Raw genomic sequence first — 22,543 nt, 5'->3', positions numbered from 1 at the left:
CCACCATCGAGCCGGCACTGGCACCATTACGAGCGAGGTAGGGCAGCTAGCGAAACAAAGTGCGAGGGATGGATTCGTGCATGAATGTCAGATGGTTGTAGTGGTGAAGCTCGTGATGCTCTGGATGAGACTGACTCTATATGCCCGAAAGGACCAATCAGGTGGATCATTTGGACAGAGGAAGAGATGGGTGGGTGCACTGCCCTGCCGCAGAGAAAGAAGACAGCTCTATCTCAGAAGTGAGCTCCGTCTCACAAGTTAGCTCAGCTCCGTCGATCTTCTCGAGAGGAGCAGTTCAAATCACCCTGTACGGATCCATTGGGATCTGGTCGAAGTAACGGGTACCAGGTTTTTCCTGGAGTTGCCTTTATTCGTTCATTTCTGGTTGAAATATGGGCTGTTTTCTGTGTGGGTCTAGGAAATCAATCCGAATCTGCTTTCCATAGGATCGTTTGGATATTAATCGATTAAATAGGTGTCTTCTGCTGCATTTCGAGTTAATATGTGTACTCTACCGAACGAGGAGGGTCGAGTCGAGGGAACACTTCCTTGACGAGAATCGCTAACAACTCCTTTTCTTTTCTTTGACGAGCTTAAACCACTCCCGGATTCCTAATCATAGCTTTCTTTTGTGGGCCTCCCATCGGTAATGGTATGGGTTCCTCGGTCTCATTATGCATCTGTTTTGTTGCAGTTTTGAACTGTAGTGACACAGGTGCGTTTTAAGAATGGCAGCAGGTCTAATTATTCGTACTTTCGGTGCATACGCCTGGTGAAGGAACCTTCCTTGGGTAGAAAAGTTACTAATAGCTCTGCCTCGAACAAACCCAATTGTAGTGATCGCCCATATTGGATCTTTCGTATCGAAAAGTGATAGGAGGTGAGACTTGCCTATTTCCTTTGGATGCCTATTCATATGTTTTGTGAACAAGTGAGCAGCTGGTGCTCTAGTATACTGTAGTGAGCCTGAATGGTCTTTATGAATTGTGCACTTGCTATATTATTTGTTCTTGCACTTTGGCCTTGAATCCTTATTGTGCACCGTGGTCTCTTGGCTTTGATGACAGGGATATCCCTTTCCCTTCTACTGCTTGATCCATCCCTGCGGCTTGCTCTCTTGAGAAAAAGAACCTAAGCGAATTCCCTTATCTTATTTGGAGGATTAGCCATGGCCTTCCTCAGATTATGGGGCTCCTAGTTTGCTGATCTTGTAAATCTCTTCCCCGCTCAAGTTAAGGTTCCCACGGCAATGAGTGCTTTGCTTCTCTACATCTCGTCTGCTATCTTGATTGAGATGCTTGTTTTCCTAGTAAGAGTTGTACAGCCCATCTCTTCCCTTCTATTCACTACCATTCCGCGTCTTCGACTTCTATTAGTTTCTTTCTTTCTCACTTTCTTTGGCTACAATGGTTACTGCCAGCAATATCAGATCAGAAATGTTATAAGAAATAGCTATATCTATTTTATTTTTCTACTTCCGCTACAGGTGGGGATAGACTGATTCGGTCGGGTCGATAATCTGCCCCGACCTCTCAAGCCTCTAAAGATCGATAAATGGTATCTATCTGGATGGAATGCTAGCAAAGCAATAAAGTACCTTGCGTTGCGGGTGGAAAACAGAGAGGAATCTCCTGCTGCTTCGTTATCAAGAAAGAAAGCTTAGGTTTGGATTTCTTCTCCTTCACTTGTGACCTATGAAGCACCAATGCTTACGATCCGGTACTAGTCCTCCAATTATCTTCCTCCCAACGCGGCAGGTCGGATCTTCTAACCCGATCTCTTCTCAGGTTTCGAGGTTCCTAGCTGTACTGATTAAGGGAGGACAGGCAAGTCACTACACTACTCCAAATGCAAAAGAGATGCTCATCTACGTAAATTCAAGTCAAGCTCAAGTCAAGTAAATGGCCCAGGAATGGATAGCGTAATGTGTGAATCTCAATTGTTCATATAGAAATGGTGCTCTCTGGTTGACAGGTTCGACTTCTTCATTTTACTGGGATTTTGGGCATCAAGTCAATTTTGCCTAACTTTTATTCGTCACATTATACGTGACTCATTGGATTTCCAATGAGAAAAGTGCGGATCATATAGATGGCAAAGTCCATAATTGGTTTTTACCTAGGGAGAGTCGATTGCTTTTTGGAAAAGTTCATCTCACTATTTGGAACTACTGCAAAACTCTCATTTCCAGAAGCCCATTTTCTTTAGTGAAATTGGAGGATGGACGAAAACACCGGGAAAATGAAAGCAATCTTGATTCCGGTTTGCCGAGGAGGGTAGGCTTGTTTTCCCACTATATGCGACAGGCCTGGCTTTCCATACTCAGACACTATAGGAGTGCTGCTACACGAACATCCTTTTATTCGTCACATTATACGTGACTCATTGGAATGCTGTCTTTCTTTGGAAAGCAGAAGTGAGAATTGGATTGCTGTCTAGGCGAAAGCGGGAACTCAGATGACTTTGACTTGATACTTGATTGAGATGCTTGTTTTCCTAAGAGACCAATCCTATGAATCTTCCTTGGACGATTGCCGAGTTGCCACTTCTGATTACCAAGATTACCAAAGACTTATCACTTCTCGATACGAAAGACCTGTTTCCCAGAACCAGAACCAGAATACGAGGAATCGATTTTGACCACTGCTTTGTATGGAATGGCATACGGCGCTTCTGCTACGAATCAATGTGTCAGTTCCCACTATCCTAGCGAACTGAACAATACCAATACGCGAATCACGAGCCGGAACAAACGAAACGAGTGCTTTCTCCGGAACAGAGAACGAATACACGGCGCTTCGAATGGAGAATACGAGACTGAGGAAGAATACCTTGACTCGCTATCTCAAATTCGAATACAGAAATGCAACATATGGTGGAAATGCTATGAGGAACCACAAATCCTTCCTACTGAGGTGAGGAAAATACTAGATTATTTCCGGCACCTTTACTTTACTTTACTTTACTTTACTTTACAGTAGTAACCATACCATAACCATAGTTGGAGGTAGTTCACTAGCACAGCCAGCCAATGAGTAATCAACCTTCCCTTTAGCCAATGAGTAATCAACCTTTTCCCTTTCTGGACCAGCAAACAGAAGAACCAATACGAGTAACCCTTCAAGCCAGAAGAGTAACCCTGAAACCTACGAATAGGAAACTGTCTTTACTTGAAACCGTAAGCAGCAAACCTATGCCAAGGTCACTCATCTTTCCTAAAGACGTTGACTACGACTCTAGATTAGATCTGGTGAATCACCGGTACCTCTAGGTATGGAGATCCTTCGACAAGTTCTTCTTCCCCATTGGCCAGGTCCCTCTGCATACATAGAATGTCATAGATAGAAACGATATCTCGTAACGGAAGACGATAGATTCTAAAACTTGATCTCGCCGGGACCACAGAATTTCGTTTTTCCTCGATAGAGAGTCCTAAGATCTGATCAAGTGATGCTCACCATGGTCCAAAAGTTGACAAGCAGATTTTCTCTCGATGGAGAGCCAGCTGATAAGAATCAAGTCTGTTTCGTATAGCTGGAAAAGTTACCAAGTCCGTTTTCCCGCGATTTTCGCTTTATAGCAGATTTTTCCTCTAGAGATGGTCTTTTGGTCTGAGAAAAGTATGCTTCCCTTAGTGCCAAAACTACTTCATCTGATTTTGCCGAAGGAAACTCTAATCTGGATTTCGAATAGTTCACATTCCCCGGGTATTTGACATATAGAAATTCTGGGAGTCTTCCTGGCCACACGTGGAGCAAGCGGCACCTATCTTTCTCTATCTATCTTGGCAGGGCTTCAAAACTAGTTCGAGAAAAGAAATGCGTCTCTCCTATAACGGAGAAATCACTGAAGCCTATGGCAGCCTCTATCTAGTCGATTGCTTTTGGATCAAGCCCAGTGCAGTGTAAAAACGAAACCCTATTTGACCTCCGGAAAGCCTATTGACAATTCAAAACTTCTGGTCCCCTATACTATACTATAATAGGGAAAGTAGGCAAGTCCATGGCCACCTACTTGAAGTGAAGAGCAGAAAAGAGATTTGATTCACTACCGAGTTCTCTTCCAATGAGTAACTACTAATGTTACGAATCAAAAACGAGCCCTTCGTCCTCTGAAAGCCGGCGATCGAGTGAGTAAGTCCGCCAGGAAGCTAGTTCTTTAGGGCTTAAATGAAAGCTTGTCGGCTGTGAAAAGTATACCTTTCCTTTTCCTATCCTTTCTTCTCTACTGGCTATCCTATCCTTTCCTTGAGTTTGTTTCTTTCCGCTGCAAAAAAGAAGCTAGTCTACCAGCGCTTCGTTCTAGCTCGAAAGCAAGGTTCTATGAAGACTCACAAGCACAAGCAAAAGTAGCCCCTCCCTTAGAGCAGTCTCTTTTGAAACAAGTCAAGGAAACCAGTCAAGTCAACCTGACCCGAGATGCAATGCAATACGACTTCACAGTTGTGTTGATTGAAGGAAGTGAGCGTATGCCGGCTAGTCCGGTAAATCGTATCATGATCATAGCATCGGGTTGGTGGGACAACCCTAGTCAGAGTGAGGGTTAACAAGAGTAGCGAACGGATTCCAGTATTTCATTTTTCCTTTCACCCGGGTTTCCTCTTTTCTTATCCGACGACTGCCATGCTTCTACCTTTCTTATCTGCCTACTACTAGCCTTCCTTCTTACTTTCTGGTTGGAGTATTTCTATTGACGGATCGAGGTCCGGGTCCTTGGCCTACGCTTTGGAACCTGGAAGAAGGAGACTCATTAGCTGAAGAAGTAAGCAGACCTAGATATTCCCTTAACCTAACCAGCCGGAATCCTTATTCCAATAACCCTTAGCCCTAGCTTTCATTGAAGGAAGTGAGGGTCGACCTTATAACTCCGTATGTATCAACTAGCCATTATCAGATCCGAGGTCCAATTTACTAGATTGGCAAAAGGGGCGGGTGCAGGACAAGAAGCCAATCATTCATTTTCATGCATTGTTCGATTCACACTGCTCCTTGGTCCGTGGCTAGTGCTTTTCTTTTCGCTAATCACCCAACTCTCAGGCCAGTCAGAAGGGCATTGATGGAACACAGACCGGTAAGCTCTTCGATTAACGCCGTCCGAACTCTTGCTTGATAGGACTTCCTATTCTTCACCTGGGGCTGGTACCTTTCCCAGCTTTCTTTCTGGACAGCTATCTTTGATTGACGGAGGGCAGCCTGCCAAACGGCTCTGCCCTAGCTTCTACTTCCTAGTTTAGTTGATATCTAGGTTCCAGTGTAGTAAGTCTTCCAAATGTATAAACACTTTTCTGGTGTGGTTGAACCTATGATTATGATCGGTTGGGCAATCCGCCTATACTATAGCCTGCCTTGGTCCCGGGCGGGCGGCACCTAGCTATAAAAAAAGTGGGCGTATCAGAAGAAAAGAATGGTTTCCTGCAGTACTTTTTAGTAGGGGAAGTTCCAATATATATATATAGCCTTCTCGAAAGAAGAGCGCGCGCAGAGCTCTAAGAAAAAGCATCACTCACTTACAATAATAATGAGGACCAGGAACCAATCTCTTTGTTGCGAGGAATCCGGGAAATAACTAACTCCAAGTCACTTAACTCACTCTGTAAGGCCATGAAAATCCCAAAGGAAATATAGGAAATACAAGTCAGTCAAAGAAATGCAATTCGGAAATGCGCACGCACCAGTCAATCTAGTCAAGTGCTACTCAATCTCCTACTAGATATATAGAGGCCATATAGAGGCAGGCAAATCCAGGAATGAGATATAGCGGAGGGAATACGGGCCTCCTTACCTACCTGAAATAATCTATGAAAATTCAAAGTGGAGTAAAGAAACCTAGAGGTAGAACCCATTTGAGACTATGAATATTCAATCTCAGTTTGAACCCTCAAAAAGGCTAGTTTGAGAGGAGTCTAGAACTAGAAATAGAAATCAGGCTAAAATGCACATGATCCAAATAAGGAGAGGAAGCGGAGATCTTGAATCGAGAAAGTGGCTTTTTCTATCAGAAAATGAATCTGCTTTCTGATGGCCATTTCGGTCCGTTGTGGGACCACGGCTTGCAAAGAAGGTATGCTCGGTCGGCTTGCGCTCTTACTTGGAAGTGGTCTCAGTAGCGAAGTCAATAAAGAGGGTAGTCCTCCTAGCTAGGAAGTCGTTGATGAATCAACCGATTTGTTTTTACTACGTATCATTAAGAATTCGAATACTAGCTTGCGGCAAGTGACGTCAAGTAGGGAAGATACCCAAGGCCCATATGAGGCGCTTGAAGAAGTGATCCATTAAGGCTTGGGACTAAGCAAAGCAGAATAGGAAATAGTAGTTGGATAGCTTTTCCTTGGGGTGTTCCCTGCCCTTTCATCGATTTTCGAGAAGTGCACTACATGTCAAACTCGAAGAGTTACTCACTTGGCCACAAGAGCAAATGTATAATGGTAGTCAATACCCTCACCCAATCTGAGTATACCCTTTGGCGACGAGGCGGGCCTTGTACCTATAAATACTGCCATCAGTATATGCTTTCATTTTTGAGACCCAGCCAATGGCTTTCTTGCCAGTCCTTTCCTGACGTCTTAACTCGGATGGGCTTAGTAAGAAAAGAATGATTCGCATAAAGATCCGGCTGCTATTGACGTAATGAAGAATTTCGGCAGATAAAAGAAGCAAGCTTTCGAGGAGAAAAAAGGATTGAATCAAAGGGTCCATAATAAAGTTGGAGGCCATAATGTACCCTTTAAATCCCGAAAAATACGCTTTAATGCTTGCCAGTGCAAATCTCGTGGGTGTTGCATGAACTGACATGCTAGGTTTACTGCATATGAGATATCAGGTCTTGTAAAAGTGAAGTACTGTAGAGCACCGACAATTTGGCGATAGGGAGTCGGATCAGCGAGAAGCGAACCAAGATTAGATTAGAAGAGAGTTGTGAGTTGGGTGCTACCGGTGTTGAAACCGGCTTGCAATCAGCCAGGAGTGCTCAGTTTGATTTGATATGATAAGTAGATACTTTTCAAGGAAGATAGCCTGAGCGAGTCTTTTCGCGGAGCTATTGTGCCGAACGCTGGCTTTCAACTTCCCGTACCGGGAGAAAGATTCTAACGTTGATCGAGGGAGCAAAAGGGAATCTAAAGGGTGAAATACGCGTCTGTCTCATTAGAACCCCGCTCCGCTTAGTCGACAACAAGAGAATCGAAGCATCCTCCTATTCCTTATGTTTCAAGAGTTCCCGAGATATGCAAGCAAGTTGGGCTGGGCACTTGTTTTTAATAATGCCAATGGGCATTCGAATCCCTGAGAGAGAGCTAATAGGAAGGAAGATGGCTCTGGATTCACTAGGCTTTCGCTGGCTAGAAGCTTCGAGAGAAAGTAAAAGAGATGATGTGGTTGAAAAGGTGGTAACTGTGGATAGCGCCAAGTAAGCTAATCCTAAATGTCCAGCCACGCCAAACCGAACTCTTATCACATTATTTGTAGGCTTTGCTATTCTTACTCCTCTGTGACCTTCATCAATCACTAGGCACAGTATCAGTTAGCGTGATATGGGTTGGTAAAGTAGTAAAGAAAGTCTTAGTTATTAGGAAAGAAATGTTGCAGCCTATCTGCCACTGAGTTGGAATCGATTTGCTTAACCTGCTAATGCACGGAGATTAGCCAAATTAGAGAATATGAGGACGTCGGCAATGGTTGGTTTTAATGCTCGCACAGACGAAATAGAATACCGGATTGGACCTTAGCCGCTCGGGAATAGAATCCTTCACCACCAGACCAGGAAAGGCAATCGCCACGACGCTGACATCTTTTCATACGTACTAGACCCGGAGGCAAGGCAAATTCGGAAGAAGCCGCTTACACGACTTCCAATACAGACAACTCAAGCAAGAGGTTTGACATCACTCCTGCAACTGCAAGACAAAGACTCAATCAAGAACCAGAGAAACTTAAATCAACCTTAGTATTAGTAAGAGTAAGAGTATTAGTAAGAGTAACCACTTCTGGCTCGTTAATGTTTCGCTTCTTTGTCCTTAAAGAACTTTGCATACATCGGAACATGTAAGACAGCATCAAGGATGGGGATGGTAATCTGCGCATCTTGAATCATCTCAAGAAACTTAGCAAACTGCTTGTCTTCACTTGACTTCTCAAACCGTTCTGGAAATGGCTGCTTCGGCTTGGTAGGTGGAACTGAAGTCGAACTGATTGATGATGGATCATTAGGAGCTATAGCTGGTGGTGTAGAAGAACTAGGCTGTCCAGCAGTAGTAGTAGTGGACTGCTGAGGTACCTGCTGGTCCTGTGGAGAAGGTTCATTTATCAGGAATCTACTTGTTGCATAATGCACATGCCACAAACGATAAAGTGGAAGCACACTCAGATGAAGAGGATGGTGAATTGATCAATAATCCCATGTCTTTTTTTGCTGAGAAATCTTGGATCAAGACATACAAGGCAGCATTGGTCAAACATAGGACTACCTAGGCTAGGTCATTCATTGCTTGGTCCGCTATATTCGTTTTGTCTTCTAGTTCTCCACAGGGACTTCCTACTACTCCGCCGAATCTCTCATCTGAGAAAGTAGGTCACCTGGGTCGGGTAAAGCAGCGTAGATAAGGCTGGAGTTTATGAACAAGTTGATGTCTACTAGGGCATTGACCGTACAAGCAGGTAAGTATAGGGCTCGGCTAGGAATTCGTTTATGCTTATATTTATAAGCTTTCTTCTCACTAGGTAGGGCGGGCAGTTGGTCTTATTGCCCTGCATCATATGAGAAGGAGTTCTTCCACGAAATAGAGGTCGTCTATGGTCTTTGTGGCATTGATGGATAGTACTGGTCTGTTGTCAACAAATAGACTGGCTAGGTCACAGTCTGCTAAGTCTACTAGTGGGATATGAATATGCATTAGTAGTAGTTATTGCTGCCGGATTGGTATTAACAGTTGGTCAAGTCTAACGTAACGTTTTTCAAGTAGAAGGATAGGGCATTAATTACCTGGGGTCGATAGGTACACCTTTATAATCAATTATTAGCACAAAGCTCTCATCTCACTTTTCATAGGTAGGCCTCTATAGTTATAGTGTATATTGGCTTTGATTCTTTCTATTGTTATGGGAAAGGCATATCCCCACCCAGTTCTTCTTCGTCTTAATTAATAACTCCTTCCTGAACTTCAAAGTACGATAGAAACTGACTTATATCTCGTAGGAAAACTAGAGAATGAGCCATCTCCATCTCGTAGAGAAACTAGAGAGGTGCTGGGCGCAGCTGAAAGGAAATCCAAGAAGAGTCCATGAAAGGCTAGCACGATTAGGATCCTTTGTAGGGTTTATCTCGGAAGAGAAGGCTATGAAGCGAACATCTCTTCTTTGGGTTGGGAGAGAGGGGAAGATCTATGCAGGACACTTAACCCGTGCCGGAGGACTGCACACAGCTGGTACAACCTCGTACATTTTACATGTTCTTACAAGTCCGATGGTACAGTTGACCTAGTATCGAATTATTATAGATTCCGTTGGCAGCCATTGCCCCCCTGCATGTCGTCTGACACGACCGAAACGAAACTTGACACCCCCTAGCAGCCCCCTGTCGGCATCGAAAACGGAGGGAAGTGCGCGTGCTGATGTTTAATCATGCGATGCCAATGATGTAAGCGCGGGCCCGCAGGTGCAGACAGGTTCGTCGGGGGTTATGCAAGCTTCAGAGGTGGGGGGTACGATTGTGGAAGATCGCGTGGAGGCAGGGGTTGGAGATGTGATGCAAGGGTGCGGGGAATTGGGTGGAAGGACAGTCGTTAATGTGGAGTCAGGTTTGACGGGCGTGAGGCAAGAAGTGGAGGGAAGTGGGATCTAGATTAGAAGAGATAAATACGATATTCCTGATCTGATACCCGCGGACGATCCCTAGCCTAGCTTGGCAATCCCTTGAAAATGCAATGCATTTTCCAAATTGCTTTTTCTCAAAAAAACTCTCAAATCAACTCACGCATATTCCCTTGCTTCTGTTAACTACGCATATCTCCTGTTTCTATACTTGCTAGCTAGCAACCTCTTATCACACAGAAAGCGTGACATGAATGCATACCCCCGTGTATACAACTCCTTACTATCTCTAATATACCGTTGCTTGTTCGGCGCATAGACCTATTATTATTCTCGGTCAGGCTTTCCTTTTGGCAGGTGATTACTATATATAATATAGCGGGCTTTCCCTTATCCGTTCGCTTAGGTATCTGACTGTGTAGCGTAGTTCGCCGATTCCCGGGGCCGGCACGGCACAACCGGATCCCCATCCTTAAGCAAACACACCTTCCTTTGGGTCATTGAAATTTCATCTTACTTGATCCTTCTAAATCAGCTTGTGCTACTTAATCTAGATTTACGAGATTCTTCCTTCTATTCTAGCTAGGTGGCAGGCCAATACCAATACAACTAAGTTTAGGAGTGGATTTCATTTCGTACCTACGTAGGATTCCCTAACTCATCCTCTTATCCATCCTTTCCTGGACTTTCGTAAGGGGCAATAGCACAAGCAGAGCCTTTATAGAGCAGTTGGATTGCGCCTTAGTCACTAGCATACGTTTTCTTGCTTTGAGCTACTAGCGCGGATTGTTCTGGTTTAGCTTGACCTACCCCCGTTCTCTTTCATGCTTAACTTGAATGCTGAACTATCGATAAGATAAGGGCTGTATCGTTCGTGATCAAGTCATCGAGCGCATGTTTGGAATTCAATAGCGCTTTCTTTGGCAAGGCAGGATATGAAAGGAACGGAAGTACCGTTGTTTCCATAGAGGATTGAGCAGTGCCAGATACGGAAACAATAATGGCAGTCAATTCCTTCTGAAATCTATTTATACGGGGCCATTCGAAGCAATACCTTGTAGTTAGAGTCCTCTGGAAAAGCAGAATCTTAATAGTTTGAAAAGATAGAAAAAAGACAGAGTGATACCCTTAGAGCCAAAAGCAGATAAGTCAAGCGGCTAGAGCGAATCCTGGATAAGGCTCCTCTTGCCTGAGAGAAAGGGACTTCTTTCTACAGCCGAAGCCAAGCGCAGACGGCATATGAAAACCCGTCTTTAAAAACCAGGAAAGACACTCATAAGATTTCCAATGAAAGGAACGCTCGCCAGAATGAAATACTTCAATTAGGATGAGCTACTACATATCGTTCTGAAAGGGGCCTGTGAAACTGAAGCAGTTCCTGCAACCATCAACGAAGTCAAGACATTACCTATAGCAAGAAAGACTACCGATACCGATAAAGAAGAGCCGAAGCCCTACCTTGTTCCTGCCATCCCTTCCCATTCATCTCCACTATACCCCTCGTCTTCTAATTCCTTCCATTCCACCACGGAATTCTCTATAATAAAATAATTCGCAAATCCAAATCCGCTAATTGTTCTCTAATAGCACCCAATGAGTAACTACTAATGTTATGAATAAAAGGCCTGTCGCAATTTCCCGATTTCGAAACAAAGCCTGGGGTAGAAAAAAAGGGAGAAATGCTGTGGTTACAAGATGCAATTTCATCTTCGAATAAACCCCGTAATCGTAAGAAAGTAGGTTTTTTAGCGCTGGGCCTAGCAAAAGAGAAATCGCCGTATACTAGGCCCTCCAATTTCTTAAGGGGTTTATTTAAAAGATTCGCGATATAATATAACTAGGAAGACCTTTCAAATACCACACATGAGTCACTGGACATGCCAGTTTGATGTATCCCATTTGATATCTTCGTATCCGAGAATCAACAAATTAGACCCCGCATTTTTGGCAAACAGACGAGAGTGAATTACTCTTACTCGGAATGGGGAGAAATCCCTGACTGGAAAATACCCCGCTCAGAGTAGGTGAACGAAGCGATATCCGGGTGGATATAGCGAGAGAGCCGACCAAAAGCTAGGCTATGTGAGACAGCCCAAGAACCTCTTTTCTTTACTGCCCTCTCATCAAAGATGGACCTGATAAGGGCTTCATCCCATTGGCTTGTCTTGTCCTCCTGTTGCTTGCATCGCTCGTGCTCCCTATCGAGGTCGCTCTTCACCCTATCCCTTTAGTGTAAAAACGGGATAAAGAGCCCTCAATAACACGCTTGCCCAGGAGGGTATAACAGCTGATAGAGCCTCGGATATGGCTCCTTAACTGGTAGTACGCGCTAAAGACACCAGATCATTTTGATAGAAATGAGGTAGACTGGAAGCTGAAGCCAATAGACCAATGGAACTAATCAATCACTTGCTTTCCCGAACTGGACAGCAGGATTTTATCAGCACTGGACTTGAATCGCGTCGATGACTCTAATCTTTAGAGACAGAAGCAGATGGGAGAAGGTTGGATATGGATCATGATCAAGTCTACCTCGTAAGCTAAGCCACTTAAAGATCTTTGAGCAGCTCGAGAGATCTTCATTGGTAAAAAGTAACCTCCCGATTAAGCGATATTATAAAGGTACAAACCAATTAATCTAATATTGATTTGCAGAACGGATTCAAATACCGAGCATCAATATTAGATTCACACAAAGATCCGGGTGTCGGATCTAGTAACTAACTACTAGATCAAGCCAAGGTAAAGACACATCATTAGTATCATTACTATAAATAAAGTTGATACTCTTATATGATTGGAATATCCACCACCGGACGATATGATAAGTTTTAAGAAAATAAAATAAAAATGAAAATGCTCTTTTTAATGAAAGGCTCTTATTTATTTCAAATTAATATGATAATTTCACGGTGTTATTCAAAAAAAACTAGAGCAGAAAAAGCGAAAGCTAAAGCTTTCTCTAAAGCAGCAACTAGAGCAGAAAAAGCGAAAGCTAAAGCTAAAGCTAGAGAAGAAGAAATTGCTCAAGCTGAAGAATATGTAGACAATGTTGTGAAACAACTATCCCAGGAAAAACCTAACCCTGTACTGGATCCTTTTAGGGAAAGCAGCGCTCCTGTCATCGAGCTTGATAATACAGTAAGAGAACGCGATGATCAAGAGATCAGTAAAAAAATGATAGAATCTCAAAACCAAACTGTATTTGAGGAGTGGGAATCAAAAACTAGGAGGTATAACTCCTAATTTTGGGTGCCCAAAGAAAAGAATGGTAAGTACACTACTGAGATGTTAGATCTACTTTATCAGTTCTGGGATACCCTCATGAAGTCCTACGAAACAGAATCACTTGATAATAAGAGAGAGGAAAAACTGACTTATAAAGTTTTTTAGTTTATCAAAAACTCATGGAGAGAAGATCTATCAGATTCAGAATTCAGAAATATACAACTCAAAGTGGAAGATATGACTCTTCACTGTAAAGAAAATACTATATATAATAATATACCACAGTTGAAGGTATTATTCTTCAATAAAGATTTTATATGGATTATCTTCTTGATAAATTACAAAATGAGTCAGATAAGGTTATAGTCAGAGCAATGGGGACATATACAATTGAAACTATTGTTATATGGGTGCTAAGCAAGCACTTTAATGTTTTTGCACTGGAACAAAAAAGTGTACGTCTGTCTACTTTAGTAGCTGAATTAGACATAAACGTAAGAAATTACACGAATAATGAGAGCTGAATTAGAGAATCCTCTATCAACTTCCCAGATTCTGTTGTTGAGACTATGGCTGAGGTGACAGATGATAGTCTTAATCAGACAACTGATATTCCGAAAGAAGAAGCTAATAATAAAAGCAATAAATCAGATAGCTCTAAAGAGCTGTATAATATAGGGAGTACCCTATTTACCTGGCTAAATAATAGGAATTTGGTTGAGATCTACCATCCTCATGGTGATATCAAGAGCCCTAAAAAAGGTAAGTATGCAAAGTATATCACCTATGTTAGGTGTGTATTTGACATTAAGGAGCTACCGCTCCATATAGCATTACCTATGGTGTGTCCACCACTTGAATTGAATGGAGGAATCGCAGACCCAAACGGCTGAATAACGACAGAGTAACAACCAAACTGAGGGATCTAACGGGTGGGTACTTATCTTCTGACCCAGAAGTACTTGGTCATTATACCAATACCTCAACCCTGTTATCTACACACGATGAAGAGCGTTTTAACATATATATTATATGGTGAGTGATGAAAAAACAGCTCGACTAACCCGTGTAATAAACAAGTTACAGAGTGTGCCATATCAAATAAATACAAAATTATTATGTCATTTGGTAAAATGTAAGGATATATACCATGCATCAGGGCTTCTCATGCCTAGCATTCTTGCTTCTATTGATAGAACGGAGGGGACTGTAAGACTAAAACATCATTACTTGAATGACAAAGAAATGAAAAAATATTTTTCTTTAAAAGACTTGATCAACATTTGGATAAAAAACATTCAGTCTGCCTGCTACGAGCAATACATTTTAAAACTAGCTGATGCTTTACAAAATTACAATTTGTATTTCCCAACGTTTTTGGACTTTAGGGGACGAAATTACCGATATGGTCCTTTTCATTACCACGAACGAGATCTTGTTAGATCTCTCATACTCTTTGCGCAAAGTGGGGTGACAGATACACCCCCAGATAAAGGTAGTCAGGGCATACGAACCTTTATGGCTTCAACAGCTTTCCATTATTCCAAATATTGGAAGAATTATAATGAAGGTATAATATGGTTTATTAAAAATATACATGAGTGTCCTGACTTAAATAGTAATAAGGCTGATATCGTGCTAGACAGATTGGCTAATCTAGCACGTAAGGCTAGACACCCATTTCAGTTTCTCTCGAGTGTTATTACACTAAAAAACCGTGACTCTGATAAGATTGCTAGAACACCAATTCACCTGGACGCATCAGCAAGTGCATATCAAATGTTGAGTTATTTACTGGGTAATATTACCATGGCTAGAAATACTAATCTTATAAGTGAGAATAATAAAATAAATAATATTTATGAAATTATTGACTCTGATTTTAAGAAATATATTGAACGGAAATACGGTGAACATATTATCACCAGATATGTGTGTAGCTTATTTGATCGTGATATCATCAAAAATATCTTTATGCCTATTGTGTATGGGAAATCCAAATTTAGCACAGCTATTGATCTGCTGGGAAAGATTGGTAGTTATATGGTAGTAGAAGATTTAAAAACTATTATTAAAGAATGTTACAATTTCTGGGAATCTGAATATAAAGATATGAGGAACCTCATGCATTTGGTTGCAAGTATTAGCTGGGTTAGTGGTTTTATCAATAAACCAGTTATATATTCCACAGAATACTGGATTACAGTCCAAGATTATATAATCATGGAACCTGTCAAAATAACTGTTAAATACCAAACCCATGGCATGGTTCTAATCCTAAAATGAAAAAATCAGTCGTAACGCTACGAATACCCACGAACAAAAAGAATACTCGGAAGAACACTAGTTCCACTTTTGCTAACTTCATCCATCAGAAGGATGCCTTAACTGTAATTCATTTTATTGATATTCTAATGGATGAATATGAATCTGGTAATAATACAGTACCTGTATACACAGTTCATGATAATTTCATCACAACACCATTGTATGGCGCAGCATTCCCAAGCCTATATAGGAAAGCAATGACTCGATTCGATTGGGACACCCCATATTTATAATTAATAAATTCATGTATGACAATATTATATATCGAGCTAAGCAGCTAAGATATGATCTCCTATCTCCTACTACACAAGGATTTATTGAGCAAATAGGCAAAGTCTACGACTCCCATAATGAATTGTATAACACAGAACATACTATATATGAATATGAAAGAGAACTTTATTACTTTCCTCAAGATATTATAGTTGACTGCTTAAGCGTTTTAGTCCCCCAAAAGACTAAGAGAATAAATGATTATAAGAATAATATAAAATAAATATTACGTCACTACTATACTATGATTTCATAAATCACCATGCCAATAGTATAGTATGGATGGACACAATAGTATGATGTATGAACTGAAGCGATTGCACAGTAACTACGATTACTGTATTCATTGTTAAAAAACAAAGTTATAACACGTGTAGGATAACTATCTTTATCAAATATATAAGAATAAGTTATTCCGAGGCCCCTCCTTCACTTCCCCCTAGTTGTTGGGGGTGATGGAGGGTGAAAGAAGAGTGGGTCGGCGGGCTTCTTTCCCTGAATGTACTGAAGAATTAGAACACTTAAACCATTATTCCTGTTTTTTTTTCTGAAATAAAGCTTGATTAATGTCATATTTCTGCACAGACGTTGGTTTGGCCAATAAATACATATTCCCTACGGGCAGGATATCAATCTAGATTGGAAACCTATTCGTAAACCGTTCGAGCCAGGGATTGGCCCCATCTCTCACTGATCTGGATGAACAGTAGCTTTTGACCTTCAATCAATAGTTCGATTTATTATTAAACTATCAGTTGCTATATTGCTTTCCGGTAATGTACATCCGGAGATAAGGGTTTTTTTGGATAAGCTCGAGGGACAATGTGTGTCGAGGATGAGTGATAACTTGAGCCATGGAGCAGTTCCCTGCGCTGCTCGAAGCTTAGGGGTTGCGCGTAGGCTTCCCCCACAGTATATAGATCGGTTCTTCAGTGTGGTCACAACCTAGTTGTAGTCGTCGTCGAGGCCTGCCAGGATGTAGGAGACAAGGTCTTCATCGTCGATCGGCTTGCCAGCGTTGGACATCTCCACTCCAAGCGCCCGCATCTTCCCGACATATTCGGTGATAGATAGGTCGCCTTTCTTCAAGCTGGAGAGCGCGATTCTTGTATTGACTATTGACGACGCGCGCCTTCGTCACAGATGAGAAGGTTGTCTCAAGGACACTCCAGACTTCGGCAGCTGTGCGGCAGGCGGAGACTTGCACAAGAATTTCTTTAGTCATTGCAAGCAACAAGTATCCGAGTACCTGTTGATCAGTTGCCATCCATGATTCATACAATGGATTGACGACTTCGGCGTCTTTCCCCTTGATCTTCTCCTCGGGGGCTTTAGTTGCGCCAGTCAGGCCCCCCACCGCAGCTTACCTACTTGCTGACCTGGAAATGCATATTACCTGACAAGCTAGTCGCTCGGCTGGCACGCTATCAAAGCACGACGGATTGGCTGGTCCTATTCCCATCCCAGCAGTTCCTACTTTGGTTTGGAACATTTCAGATAATATAGAGAGGAGGGAGACTAGTCTAAATCGATTTTTCTATCGTTTCTTCGAAACCTCGCTTACGTTTCACTTCCCTTCACCAACCTCAGAGTACGGGCTTAGACTCTCTAAGATATCCAACTCAAGTGCCGTAGCGAAAATCATAAGTAGTGTTCAGAAGATTGGGAAGGAGTAGGCCCGGTTTGTCTTGTTCATCCATGATTCCCCTTGTGGAGTGAAGTGGAATGCTAAAGATAGAAAAGTGAACCGTAGGATCTCGTCTTAGCCCATTGACAAAACTAGTCCAAGAAACCCAGATTGCTAAGTCTCGAGTATGTCAATCAAGCCCTAATGTTTCCATTCCGCCGGACCAACTAGCCTAACCTTTCACAGAATTGATCATTTATGCCCAAGGGACAAGAGGTTTTGAACTCTCTAGTAGTTCCAAGAAGTATGCTCATTTCCTTGGATGTGTATTCTGGATTTGGATTCACTAATGTGGAGGGCTATTTATTCAAAGATGATTAGGGTGCGCTCAGCATGTCCCACCATCAGAGCTAACCTAACCTGTCCTTATCCTTAGCACGGACAGCACTCAATATCTCGCTGCGGAATATGTCTACCGGAGTAGGCTCCGCAAAGCTCCTCACTCGGCACTAGATCCAAGTCCCCCATCGCACTCCACAAGTTTGGGACGACCCCTTTCTTTCTTATATTATATGATCTTTTCCACTGCAGCCAGCACACCTATTTCCCTTTAGCTGGTAAAGGCAAGGCTTCCCTACTAAACCAGTACACACTAAGTACGGGATCATTAGTCATGACTCCTTGGTCTTCATAGTCCTCGAGAGATCCACAATGTCTCCCATCCCAGGAATAATCGAATACCTTCGTTCTGAAGCAAATCAACGGGCTTGGCCGGGCAACTCACTCTTGCTTTCTCTGGGCCGCCTTAGATTCTATAGTTCTCGTCTCCCCAGTCTAGTGAAACAGAGGGATCCCAGTCAACCCATGCTGACCTTCCCTATCTGTCTGAAACCCAATATGTGCCTAAACTAAACGCTTAGCTGTGCCCAGAATGTGGAAACTCGAAAGAGGTAAACAATTCTTTTTTGTCATTTTGTTCACTGGTCTTCACTTCAAGCAATTCCATTAGTCCAAGTCTGCTGCAATTGGTAATTGGAGATAAGCAATTGGTGGTCGTAGGCTCACCCTCCTCTAAATAGATAGAATGGATCGACCCTTTATGGCACTTTGACTTCTCCACAAGGAGAATGCAACTACAATTCTCACGGAAATGAGACGCCCCAATTTCATGTGGTCAAGTTGCATGATGACCGACGCAGAACTAGCCCGGTTTTTACCGTCTTGCACTTGCAATTTCCATTCTTTCCACGCTGCGCGCCTCTATTCCATAGGCCTCTTTAGTCAGGGAAAACCTTCTACTGAGTTCAATCGGTGATTCTCAATCTTTTTTTGTGCAATTCTACGATCGAACAATTGGAAGGAGGAGCGTAGAGGGCGCTAAGGTGTTCGCATTCTCGAATAAAGCGACAGGAGAGAGTGAAATGCTCGACTGAAAGGAGAGGGTGGCATGTCGACGAGATTAGACCCGTCCATAAATATCCACGCTCTATTCAGGTACCGGGGGCCCCTGCACAAACATAGGACGAAAGAAAGGAAATGAATCTGCCAAGTCGAGAAGTTTTTCTTTTATACCACTGGCACTTTTGCAAGAGCAGCTTATTATCCATGATCCAAAGTATTAAACAGTTCTTCTATCCTGCAAAATAGGGCAGTCAAAACCAGCCAATCGAACCCATGAAAGAAGCCCACTTACCCACTCTTCTTTCCCACCATCCGCAGTATACCAATCACTCACTAGATGGTGGCCTCGGAATCGGAAAGGAAATAAGCTCATACTACTGGAATGGAATGGAATATGAGACACTTTACTTCCTACAAAACTCAAGTGAGGGGAGGGATGGATGTCCCGCCACGAACGGAAACATCAAGCCTCCCCAATGGTTATGTTACGTATCCACTCATCCTACAAGGAACTATGTCCAACCTATTCTATTTATTCCGCTATTCTATTTATTCACGACGAATTTGTTTCCGGAAGTGGCATTGAGAAGTGTTGCTCCAGCCTTTCATACTTTACTCGAATATTTTAGAACACAAATAAGATCCCTCATAAGTGCAAACAATGCAATAGCTTCGGTTAAGGCAAAGCCCAAACAAATCAAAAGAAAAGAAAAATAATTGTCTCGCTAATGATGGATTTCTAGCAACTGGATTGGTTTCTAGTTTCTTTGATAGTTGGAAGTTCTCCAAAAGTATGAAAGGCTGGAGGGCTTTGTACCAACCATTCTAGTGTGGTTGGATTCTGCTCAACAGCCCAAGGACTTTCCGCACATCTTTTGTTCTTTCCACTGCTTGAAGTGATTGCGACAACTACGAAGAAACGACGAATCCCAACTACGGATATATAAGAACCGAAACTGCTCAGAGCATTCCATCCGGCGTAAGCATCTGGATAATCTGGAATGCGACGTGGCATACCCGAAAGCCCTAAGAAATGCATGGGAAAGAAGGTCAGATTAACCCCGAAAAAAGTGATCCAAAAATGGATTTGGCCTAAAGTTTCAGGATATGTCCGACCAAAGATTTTACCCACCCAATAGTAAAATCCAGCAAATAAAGCAAAAACGGCTCCCATAGAAAGTACATAATGGAAATGTGCAACCACATAATAAGTATCATGTAGAGCAATGTCTAGCCCAGAGTTTGCTAGAACTATTCCAGTGAGCCCTCCTATGGTGAACAAAAAGATGAACCCTACAGCAAATAACATGGGTGTTTTGTATTGTATCGAACCTCCCCACATGGTAGCGATCCAACTAAAGATTTTGATTCCAGTGGGCACAGCTATGATCATGGTAGCTGCGGTGAAGTAGGCACGCGTATCAACGTCTAAGCCCACAGTAAACATATGATGAGCCCAAACTAGAAATCCAAGAACACCTATACTTATCATGGCATAAACCATGCCTAGATACCCGAAGACCGGTTTTCTTGAAAAGGTCGATACGATATGACTAATAATACCGAATCCAGGCAGAATGAGAATATACACCTCTGGATGACCGAAGAACCAAAAGAGATGCTGGTATAATATTGGGTCTCCCCCTCCTGCTGGATCAAAAAAGGTTGTATTAAAGTTTCGATCGGTTAATAACATTGTAATTGCCCCTGCCAGTACCGGAAGTGATAATAAAAGTAGGAATGCTGTCACTAAAACGGACCACACAAAAAGTGGTAATCTATGCATAGTCATTCCAGGTCCACGCATGTTGAAGATAGTAGTTATAAAATTGATAGAACCTAAAATTGATGAAACACCTGATAGATGAAGACTAAAAATTGCTAAATCAACTGCTCCTCCAGAATGGCTGGTAATACCACTTAAGGGCGGATAGACCGTCCACCCAGTGCCGCTGCCCACTTCTACTAAGGCTGAGCTTAATAGGAGCAAGAGACTTGGTGGCAACAACCAGAATGATATATTATTTAATCGTGGAAATGCCATGTCAGGTGCACCTATCAGAATCGGAACAAACCAATTCCCAAATCCACCTATCATCGCCGGCATAACCATAAAAAAGATCATTAAAAAAGCGTGAGCCGTTATTAAAACATTATAAAGTTGATGATTCCCACCAAGAATTTGATCGCCGGGTCGGGCTAATTCCATACGAATCAGTACGGAGAAGCATGTGCCCATCACTCCTGCAATGGCACCGAAGATGAAATATAGAGTACCGATATCCTTGTGGTTAGTGGAGAAGAGCCATCGGACCAGATTTGTCATTTTTTTTTCGTTTTGAAAACCTTATCAGAGAGGGGCCACTAAGGCAGGCAGGCCAAAGAATGAAGGGCAGTGAAAATGGTTTCTTCTTCTGGCTAATTCCGATACGAATACCAAAAACAGCTTACTTCCGTTCGTGTCCTCGGAAATTGGATTACTTATGAGTTTCTTCGGTGCAAAAGTAGGCAAGTCCATTTTATCGTGTTTTTCGTCCTCAAGACCTGATTTTCCAAAGTGCATTTCATATAGCTGCAAAAGTTGCTCATCCGATTTTCCCTCGCTTTTATTCGTAACATGGCGTAGTTACTCATTGGGTCCGCTGAGAAGAAAACAATAGGTCGTCACTACCTATGCTTTCATCTAGAGGAAGTCAGGCTGTGATTCGTAACATGGCGTAGTTACTCACAGGCCGTGGATCTCCTTTTTCTAATCAAGCAGCAGGCCGTGGGTTTTCTGGTTCTGCGCTTCAGAAGAGGCAAAGTTTCCGTGATTCGTATCTGCTTTGAGGGCAGGTGCGGGTTGGTTCATGCTTCGAAGAAGAATCGTTCTTTCTAGATCGAAGAAGAATCGTTCTCTTTCTCGAAATGAAATAAGTTAAGTGAAGTGATCCTGCGAAACCTAAGATGCCGGACCAAACCAATGGAGAGCCCACAGATGATATCAAGGAAACTGTTCCAGTGACAATGCCAACTAATACGACTTCGGACGAATACGCTATCCTCGAAACTAAACTCCCTGTATGGTCGAGAATGAATGGATTCCCCTATGGCAATTTCTTATTCCTGCTATCATAGCCTGGCTGGGATCTTAGCGGCACATTCTGACCTTGCTTCATAGACAGCGGTACCTTTCTCAGCTTCTTCTAGATAGAGATAGTTAGTTTCCTCTAGATAGCTAGTTTCCTTTTTTTTGGAAGATTGAGATTGACGCTTGGCAAATTGGGTTGACGACGCGCCATATGGGTTTGAGGATAGTGCCAGAAGTGCCGTAGCTCCTTTGCTGTTCGTGGAGGCTGGCTATTTGCAGTTGACTTCCTTCCCGAAGTGACTGGCTAGAATTCTCATACGATAATAGGAGAGAGATGCCGATAATTGGAGAAGGCGAGACCAAGCCTGCCGGGAGAGGAGAAGTGGCTTACGAGGCTAGAATAGAGTTGGTTGGTGCTGATACCAGTAGCTGCAGCTGCCGGGGAAATCTGTCCTGTCGGTTCGCGAGGAGTTGAAGTTGTTTGTACTTACTTAGACCCCAATGAGTCTATGGCTTGCCAGCCTCTATCTAGTCCTCTGCAGGTCAGGTAGAAAGACGGAAAGACTTAAAGGGAAGTTCTTGTTCTTATCTAGCGCAAAAAGCATAAGGATGAATTGGTTTTCCCTTCAAGCCACAACAGCGGTATGAGTTAAGATCCAAATCTAGCAAGAATCTTTCGCCACCCACATAGGAAAATGCGAGCAGTTTACCCACACCTATTCGAAGAACCAAGGTAGCTGCCTTTCCAGTCGAGTCACTTCTCTACCAGTACAATAGCTGGGTCTCTTTCTCGTTGGCACCATCCCTTATTCT

The 22,543-nt window shown here is 42.7% G+C and overlaps 8 protein-coding genes and 1 pseudogene across 8 annotated transcripts; 5 read left to right on the top strand and 4 right to left on the bottom strand.

Annotated features, from left to right (window-relative positions):
- Nucleotides 1-616: 616 nt before the first annotated feature.
- Nucleotides 617-916, bottom strand: orf99-f (hypothetical protein). The gene has a single exon. The coding sequence runs from the start codon at nucleotides 914-916 to the stop codon at nucleotides 617-619; it is 300 nt and encodes a 99-aa protein (YP_588393.1).
- A 1,741-nt stretch (nucleotides 917-2,657) lies between these two features.
- orf107-b (hypothetical protein) lies at nucleotides 2,658-2,981 on the top strand. Its single transcript has one exon. The coding sequence runs from the start codon at nucleotides 2,658-2,660 to the stop codon at nucleotides 2,979-2,981; it is 324 nt and encodes a 107-aa protein (YP_588392.1).
- Nucleotides 2,982-6,437: 3,456 nt separating this feature from the next.
- Nucleotides 6,438-6,791, bottom strand: orf117-d (hypothetical protein). Its single transcript has one exon. The coding sequence runs from the start codon at nucleotides 6,789-6,791 to the stop codon at nucleotides 6,438-6,440; it is 354 nt and encodes a 117-aa protein (YP_588391.1).
- Nucleotides 6,792-12,653: 5,862 nt separating this feature from the next.
- Nucleotides 12,654-13,049, top strand: orf131-c (hypothetical protein). The gene has a single exon. It carries the CDS (start codon nucleotides 12,654-12,656, stop codon nucleotides 13,047-13,049), a length of 396 nt encoding a protein of 131 aa, YP_588390.1.
- A 551-nt stretch (nucleotides 13,050-13,600) lies between these two features.
- On the top strand, nucleotides 13,601-13,924 carry orf107-d (hypothetical protein). The gene has a single exon. The coding sequence runs from the start codon at nucleotides 13,601-13,603 to the stop codon at nucleotides 13,922-13,924; it is 324 nt and encodes a 107-aa protein (YP_588389.1).
- Nucleotides 13,925-14,063: 139 nt separating this feature from the next.
- orf417 (hypothetical protein) lies at nucleotides 14,064-15,317 on the top strand. The gene has a single exon. The coding sequence runs from the start codon at nucleotides 14,064-14,066 to the stop codon at nucleotides 15,315-15,317; it is 1,254 nt and encodes a 417-aa protein (YP_588388.1).
- Nucleotides 14,973-15,293, bottom strand: orf106 (annotated as a pseudogene).
- Nucleotides 15,318-18,933: 3,616 nt separating the features above from the next.
- Nucleotides 18,934-19,377, top strand: orf147-b (hypothetical protein). Its single transcript has one exon. The coding sequence runs from the start codon at nucleotides 18,934-18,936 to the stop codon at nucleotides 19,375-19,377; it is 444 nt and encodes a 147-aa protein (YP_588387.1).
- Nucleotides 19,378-19,399: 22 nt separating this feature from the next.
- Nucleotides 19,400-20,986, bottom strand: cox1 (cytochrome c oxidase subunit 1). The gene has a single exon. It carries the CDS (start codon nucleotides 20,984-20,986, stop codon nucleotides 19,400-19,402), a length of 1,587 nt encoding a protein of 528 aa, YP_588386.1.
- Between the last annotated feature and the right edge of the window lie 1,557 nt (nucleotides 20,987-22,543).

The sequence above is a fragment of the mitochondrial genome of Zea mays, assembly GCF_902167145.1.
Source record: "Zea mays subsp. mays mitochondrion, complete genome".
NCBI classification, from domain to species: Eukaryota; Viridiplantae; Streptophyta; class Magnoliopsida; order Poales; family Poaceae; genus Zea; species Zea mays.
Note: the sequence above shows the minus strand (reverse complement) of the source record. Positions and strands in the feature narration are given on the sequence as shown.